The sequence below is a fragment of the Dysidea avara genome, chromosome 12 (assembly GCF_963678975.1).
Source record: "Dysidea avara chromosome 12, odDysAvar1.4, whole genome shotgun sequence".
NCBI classification, from domain to species: domain Eukaryota; kingdom Metazoa; phylum Porifera; class Demospongiae; order Dictyoceratida; family Dysideidae; genus Dysidea; species Dysidea avara.
This window is the reverse complement of record NC_089283.1, coordinates 25,814,423-25,822,972: the sequence shown is the minus strand read 5'-3', so window position 1 is coordinate 25,822,972 and position 8,550 is coordinate 25,814,423. Positions and strand designations below refer to the sequence as shown.

The 8,550-nt window shown below is 38.2% G+C and overlaps 1 protein-coding gene across 2 annotated transcripts; it reads right to left on the bottom strand.

The window, feature by feature from the left end:
* Positions 1-3,331: 3,331 nt before the first annotated feature.
* Positions 3,332-8,509, bottom strand: LOC136240061 (uncharacterized). 2 transcript variants are annotated; one of them, XM_066030882.1, is made up of 10 exons: positions 8,376-8,509; positions 8,140-8,167; positions 8,023-8,088; positions 6,891-7,007; positions 6,070-6,219; positions 5,098-5,195; positions 4,904-5,045; positions 4,643-4,857; positions 4,412-4,465; positions 3,332-4,346 (listed from the first exon to the last, which is right to left on the bottom strand). In XM_066030882.1, exons 1-10 carry the CDS (start codon positions 8,463-8,465, stop codon positions 3,432-3,434), a joined length of 1,875 nt encoding a protein of 624 aa, XP_065886954.1. In that variant the 5' UTR covers positions 8,466-8,509; the 3' UTR covers positions 3,332-3,431. The 2 variants fall into 2 exon arrangements, with proteins under 2 accessions (XP_065886954.1, XP_065886955.1); XM_066030883.1 differs by having other exon boundaries at positions 8,023-8,085.
* Positions 8,510-8,550: the final 41 nt, after the last annotated feature.

Here is an 8,550-nt window from a genome sequence, read left to right as displayed (position 1 = left end):
TGTCTTCTAGACCATTTCTCACTTGTGGTCTCACAAAGTGAGGTACTTGTTTGATATACCTCACCAGTTCTTCCTCATTACAATGGCCATCTCTAAACAATACAAAAGTTGAAATGTTCTTTAGGTACAAACTTGGAATGTACTGGCTATCTGATTGTCGTAACAAAGTGGTAGAAAATTTGCCTTCACTGCTAGACAAGTGTCCTTTTTCACAAAATTCTCCTCTATCCACTGGTAGATACCAATCTGAGATTCAAATGTGGAATACTTGTAGATTGGATCAACGGAGTGGTTAGCAAAATTATGACAAATTTCTAACCAATCATAGGTCTTCCTCACTCGACTGGACAGTTAATCACAAACACTTTCACAGGTCCATCACTAATAGGGGTGGGAGGTGGTGAAGGAGATGACATCATTGGTATATGAACACTTGACTTCTTGTGATGTAGATATCCCTTACCAAACAGGACAACAATGATACCTAGTACAAGTAGTACCAACACCCCAGTGGCTGATCAAACACTATTGGTACGGGAAATACTGTTGTTTTATAACACCTCAGGGTTAGCAGTTAGCTGAAACATAGTTTGTGTAGGCCTGGCCTGCATCAAATCTAGTCAAAGATGCCAGGCTTGCCAGCACAATAGGCTGCTAGCATATTTGGTGGATATTTCAAACTATGGAGCTTAATTCCATGAAAAAGTTGATACTCCTTAATAGAGCAGTCAGTGGAACTCTCTAATAGAACAGTCATTTCGTAGTGAAATACTCTAAAAAAACACATTCACTGATTAAAATGTTCCAAGATAATTGTAAGTAATGTTGCTAACCTAGGAGCATAATGGGAAAACTGAATACATATTTGAGAAATTTCCTGAAGCATTTTGGACAAAATTCTGTGTGAGCATATTTGACTCAGAGCTATTTGTGTACAAGCATCAGCTGCTTTGGGCTTCAGGTGGCTTCAATCAAGCTCAGTACTGAGAACAGCAGGAGAAGAAAAGGGCAACTCTAGTCGAGGCTATATTTGACAATTATTTCTCCTTAATATGAGACAGCATTATTTGAGAAAATGCAGTACACACACACTACATGTATCATATTCCTCAACTGGTTGAGGTAGTTACCAGTTAATCACCAAAATTAATGATCTGTGTAATGAGGGGCAGCATACCATGATAACATCACATCCTCAGCTTTAACAACAAAGGAACAGAATAATTATCTGGCAGACAGGCGGGCAACATAAAGTGTCCTTACTTGTAGTAAAATGAGGAAACATATACAATATTGTGACCACAACCAGGACATCTGTGTGGACACAACAAGGGGTTATCAAAAAACATAAACTAAGAGGTAGAATAACATAAACTACAAAAATAGAAATTTGTTATCATTTACAAGAAGGCTGACTGCCCATGCAGGCCCAGTCATGGATTTTCTCCGCCTTTTCAAGCACACTTTATGTAACAACTTTAAAAGGACCAGATGTCCTACAGACCTTCAGCACACTTGTGCTGTAAAGCCTTAATAAATAAATAAAAACTAAAATGTCCACTTGATCACTGCAGTTCTGGGCCAAGGAATTTTTGCAATTATGATCATTATGATTATTATTATTACTGAGCAGTCAGCCCTGCTAGTGTGCTCAATACATAGGACATAATTACAATAATGATTGTAGTTCAGTTCTAAAGTGTTAGCATCAATGACGTCTACTGGTAATACGTATAATCATTATTGATCTTGAAAAGTAACTACTTTGTTGTGCTGTAGTAGATATGTGATAGTGCAGTGGATGGTACTGTCTCATGGATTGTGATGTTGGTGATAAGTACAGAGGAATAACATCGTAAGTGATATCTGTTAGTAAAATATTTTGTTTATAATCTAGATAATTTGTGGTGAGTCTGGCTGATTTAACATTAAGGTGACAGAATTAAGTCTACTACAATCATTCATCACCCAACGTGCTGCTCTTCGTTGTATCTTTTCTAGCTCTACAATATCTCCAGTTCGGTGAGGGTGCAGATGTCAGATGCATATTCTAGTTCTGGCTTGACCATTGTTAGATAAGCAGATTCTTTAACAACCTTTGTTTATATTAATTATGTTTCAGAAAATTGAGTGTTCTAGATGCTTTAGTAGAAATATGTGGTGACCAAGATAGTGAAGGATTACTCCCAAGTAAGTATGTTGATCAGATAGATTGAAGATGTGATTATTGAGGGTATATTATATAGATTAAATGGTGTCGAGGGCAACTTATGACAGTCGACATTAACTTCTAAGTTGCCAGGTGTTTGCCCATTCTAATAACCTTCTTGAGGCCTATTGGTGTCTTCTCCACTGTTGATAACTCTGTAAAGTAGACAATTATCAGCAAATAAACGGAACAGTGAGCTAACATCTTTGGTGATGTCATTATTATGTACAACAGAAACATTAATGGTCTGAACACTGAGCCTTTGTGGTGCTCCAGAAAGTACTAGTACTGAACTCGAGGATTCACTATCTAACACAACACACTGGGAGCGATGAGTAAGCCAGTGAGCAGGATATGCATGTAGGTATCAGCTCATAAGATGTTGCAAGAAAATAACGAGATACTCTAATAGAACAGTCAACTACTCTATTAGAACAATCATGCACTTTACCAAAGCATTAAATATTTGCAAAAACATAGTGAAATAGTTTAAAATACTCAAAGCTTATAAAATTCCTGGGGCTAAGGATATAGCATTCATATCTGTTGTATGCTTTGTGTAAATGTCACCGTCAAGGTTGGCCCCCACATTTGGGTGTCTGGATTCAGTGGACTGGAATGGTGAAGTGGAATAATGAACTGGAATGGAACAGTAATTAGGTAATTTCACTTAGTGGTCACCTCTTTATAAAGGTCACCTTCTAACAAAGACTACAAAGACCGTCTTACTTTAATGTTTAAATCGCTGCTATCTGTTATTTTAGAGTGTATCCCCATAGGATGGTCTTATTGATCAGCTGTGTGCCACATGCCTAAAAAGTCAGTGTGATATCTGATTTGTAATACAGCAATACCCCCATGCAAAAACAGCTTGGCTGTACAGAAACAATGTATCCATGAAACTAAAAGTAATTGATGTCTAAAGGAGCTAATATCTGGTGAGGCCAAGCAATGAATGTTAATACCAGCAACTAACTATAATTTATGCCCATTATCATTGGCTCGTGCAGTTCCCCTGTAACTCTAGTTGGCTAGCAACCAGTTTTTCTCTCCTCTACAATGACTATTGAAACTGATTTATATACTAGCCAATTAGAGTTAAAAGGGAATATCCGGTCAGACTTCACAAGTCAATGAGTTATATTTGTGCTCATACTATACAGTTTGATATAAAACTGTCAGCAATACAACATGATGAATTATACAGTGTTATCACAATGTATTACATAACGTGTTCAGTTAATATTCTGATGTCTTCTAGACCATTTCTCACTTGTGGTCTCACAAAATGAGGTACTTGTTTGATATACCTCACCAGTTCTTCCTCATTACAATGGCCATCTCTAAACAATACAAAAGTGGAAATGTTCTTTAGATACAAACTTGGAATATACTGGCTATCTGATTCTCGTAACAAAGCGATGGCAAACTTGGAGACACTTTCACTGCTAGACAAGTGTCCTTGTAACAGTTGCCTACTAGCAGACACAAATGGATCTTGTTCACTCTCACTGTCACCCCAAGCTTCACACAAACTCTTGTTGCACACAAACACAATCATGTCACTATTTACAAAGTTCTCCTCCGTCCACTGGTAGATACCAACCTGACCTGGGCCAGATTCATACTCATAGCTGATTGGATCAATGGAGTGGTTAGCAAGATTATGACATAAATTTCTAACCAATCGTAAGTCTTCCTCACTTGACTGCGGACAGTTAATCACAAACACTTTCACAGGTCCATCACTGATAGGGGTGGGAGGTGGTGAAGGAGATGACATCATCGGTACATAAACACTTGACTTCTTGTGATGTAGATATCTCTTACCAAATAGGACAACAATGATACCTAGTACAAGTAGTACCAACACCCCAGTGGCTGATAATGAAGCAGCTAAGATTGTTCGATGATTGTTAGTGTTTGTTACTGATGGATGATTGTTAGTGGTTGATGATGTAGTGGTGGTAGTGTTAGTGTGGTTATCTTTTGTTGGGTAGTTGATGTTGGCAATATATAGGTCTCCCCAACAATACCATTCACAATTTTCATCATTTTCATTGGAGCTCTCAAACTTCTCACACGTATACACTGCTTCATCACATGAAGAATAGTCTTGAGTATTTGAAGCAAATATCTGAATACACAACATGTAATATTACCACATAGCTGTCAGTTTCCTGAGCTAAGATAGTTCCTTACCGACACTTCATAGATAGTGGAGGAGTTAATAACTGTTGAGTATTGCAGCGTTGTCTGTGGACAAAACACATCATCACATTGCTAACACCATATCATTTGAAAGTTTGTTGCCACATTTTTAGGCTAAAAAAATATTTCTAATTCTTTGAATAGCTATGCTCTTATTTGGTATGAGTCTTAATTTAAAGTGTACTACTAGGTCTAAGCAACAAGTTTTCAAGTAGCTCTTACTCCATTGACCATAGCTGATATTTCTGATAGGGGACCAAAGATATAAATCTTATATGCTATGATATCAGGGATGTAATGTTCCGGTGGGCTCCACTTTAGTGTCAGTATTATACTAGAGCTGTTCCATGTTGTACCATTGATTGACACATTCTGGGGAGCACTCGGTAGTAATATACCACATTTATCTAAACTGGCTCCAGCCAGGTCCCAGCAATCTACAACACATCATCAGTAATAACAAGTCACAAGATGTGAACTAACTTTCTGGAACTTTCTCAATCACACTAGCAGTTTTGGTCTGATCATTCCAAAGTCCTCCACTATCGTAAGGCAGGCTGGCTAGCTTAACTTGTATGTATCTGTTGAATGCCAGGCCTACTGACACAGAATAGACTCTGGTAGACTGCGGGGGGAGGGGGGATAATAGTAACACACATACAAAGTTGATGACTTACTGCTGGTAAACATATACATCGATCAATATAAATGAAGAAGTCTTCATAATTTGATGAATTAGTAGTTGATATCACCAACTGATAACCACCAATATTTTCTGTGTAAACAATGAATGTTCTATTAGAGTGTTTATCATAAAGTGTTGAACTGTTTGGTTATGTTTGACACAAATACAATAACAAAAACAGTTCTATACAGGTGGAGTATAGTCTCTATTACAGCTTAAATATTATTCAGTGATCAAAATGGAAAAATCAAGTTGTAGATCAAACACAATTGTTACAGGGGCAGTGTTGTTCTTTCTTTTGTGTGCATTCATCAGCTGCTTGGGGTCAGGTGGCTTCAATCAAGTTCAGTGCAAGCAAAACAGCAGCAGAAGAAGGAGGGAAACTAAGGCTATAATTGGACAATTATTTCTTGAGTCCTTAAAAATTGAAACAGCATTATTTTGAGAAAATAAAGTTATCATGACTCCACCCCCACACACACAAAAACAGCAAATCCTTCAGCTGCTAGCATGGTCACACCTACCCAGTGAAGCAGCACTGGGACACTGGGACACCTGTGCACTACTCGGGTGCTAGGAGTCAACGCAGGTAAATCCTCCTGGGGCAGGACTAGTAACCTGTAGGATGTCTCACAGGTGAAGGTGTAAGCACCTGAAGTCCCACCTGTGTGAGACATGGACAGTCGGCAATTACTTCCCCAGTAAACACCAAGTACCCATTGATGTTACAGCTGGGTGGGCTGCTTCCCCATTTGACACCAGGCTACCAGGTCCCAGCTGAGTAGACTGGAGCAATGTGAGTAAGTTTCTTGCTCAAGGAAACAACAACATCAGTTTGGCAGAGTATTGAACCGGGAGCCTTTCGATTACCAGAACAATGCTCTAACCACTGGCTATGCACACACACACACATACAACACACGCTCTACACAATACACATTACTGTATCATAATTATTCCTCACCTGGTTGAGGTTGTGACCAGCTAATTACCAACTGTGCAGTGTAATGAGGAGAAGCATACCATGATAACGTCACATTCTCAGCTTTAACAACATCCCCATCCAAAGGAATAGAATAATTATCTGGCAGACGGCATTGTGCCTCAAAGCAACCTATGACAAGAGATCACATGTACAATTTATGGAGCTTTCTTTATCTTCTGTCTGATGTAGGAACCTGATAACTAACTACCTCACTATCTTGTATCTTTTTGCAATTTCTGTATTATACAAGCCTACACTGCATAGTTACATAATCCTACATACAAAATGTGAATCAACTGTGATTGATTGGATGATATCACTAACGGTACTATTATTGAGTACTATACAATTATGGTCACATGACCAGTAGTCACAGGAGTGTGCCAGGCAGTATACATTGTAGGGTCCTTTTAGAGCTTTTTCTGTTGTCAAACAGTGTGTTTGATTGATTGGATGAAAACAATGTTATTTACATTCAAAAAAGTACGCTAGTGCCTAATTTAGCAGATAAAAACAAACAAGCATAATTGATTAATCAACCAATTGCAGGAGCCAACTGGTCGATCACTTCTTGAGTTATTAGCTTGCAAGTTAGTAATAAGACCTCACATGAATGACTCGTACACAAGATGGGCTGACACAACATATTATCTGTACATGTGGCCAATGATAAAGCTCCAGCATTATACTGTGGTAAGTCACAATTCATTAATAACTTTTAATTAGTATTGGGTTGACTTTAACCTTTAATTTCACAAGAAGATTTCAGGAGACCCCTCAATCCCATGAGGTATACTTACAGGGATTCCAGAAGCACTCGTCATCATTAGAGCCATCACAATCAGAATGATCAAAGGGTTCACCAATGAATTCATAGTACCACTTATCAATACACACCTTATTATCATCATTAGGATCTGTAGTGAGGTAGAGAATAATAATGATGGTACTACAATTAACATGCAGAGAGCTGAATAGATACCGCCAAAACTCGTTAATGGGGGATTGTGCTATACTACCGTATAGCTGGTAATTTTCGAAAGGTTTTTATTTTTGGATATTTCCCCTTCTCTTCGAAAATAAATTCCCACGTCCAGTTGTTTTTCGAAAATAAATTCCCACAAGTGAAAGCAACCATCCAACTTTCGGCGATTCGTTTGTGTATTCCTCGACTTTTAGCTCAGTATTGCTGATGACAATGGGCAAACTGTATCATTACAGAAAACAGGTGATCCAGAGTGGGAATTGATGCCTAGTATCTATGCGAGGGGGTAGGATAGCTAACTATGATCGAGCGTGATCGTGCCAGTGAATTTACTCCACTCGAGACTCCCTCAGTCTTCTCTCCAGTGCACAAGATTATTCCATCAGTAAGTCAGTTTTCGGCAAACATTCACGCATCTTCATAATAAATTTTGTGACATGAATTTCCATTTACGATTTGAAATCCATCCGGACTTCGAAATATGCACTCTTCGAAATTAAAATCTTTCAAAATTCAGATTTTTGCTTCTTGTGCGAAAATTTCTGTTTCGAAAATAACCCGCTATACGGTAATTGACATGTTATGGGAGGAACCATATATGGCTCCCCATACTTTAGTCATATGGGGGACTATATAGCTAACTACATCAACTCATTTGTCATCTCCTGAAGTTTGCTCTTCACAGTTGAATTTATTTGTAGTAAATATATGCCTGTCTTTTTCTCTATCAGGTAGCTATCAGCTCAATACTTGTAATTATGATGAATTTTATATTGAATATATTAAACATAGTTATTGTATGTGTAACATGATTGTCTAGTGGCTGTGTTTTGTATTGTTTATTGTTGTGTGTGTACTCTGGTAGAGAAGAACACCTTTTGCCAGTTAAACAAAAAATCAATCAATATCATTTCCGCATGATCAGCTGAACACAAACAACAACTCACTGCAACTGTCCGATGGAAGGTACTTTGATTGACAATCATTAGTCCTGACCCGACGATTCACAGCTACTGGTATGAGAGTGTAACACCACACATTATGAGGAGTAATACATTTCTTACTGTTCTGTCCGCATTCTTCCTCACATCCCTGAAATACATAGCACGTAGGTATACATGAGCCGATGAATGAAAGCTATACAACTCTCTACTCCCCATTAGAGAATACTGATTACATCGATCATCTTAAAATACACTTATTGGCTATAATATGTATAGATAGACTATTAACTAGCGAATTTTCTTTTGAATTAACACATAAACACCAAGCCATCACCGAGTAGCTAGCTATTTCATACCTGTTTGTCTTCACAGTTGCAGTCCCCTTCACTCAGCCCATCGCCACTACACGACACAACTAGCAACAACGCTATCACCACAAGTTTCATCTCGATAACTAGAGCTCCTACGCTATTGGCGCCGCAAAATATCCTATCAGTGACGTCACTAATTATTTAATGTCCGGTTTGGTTT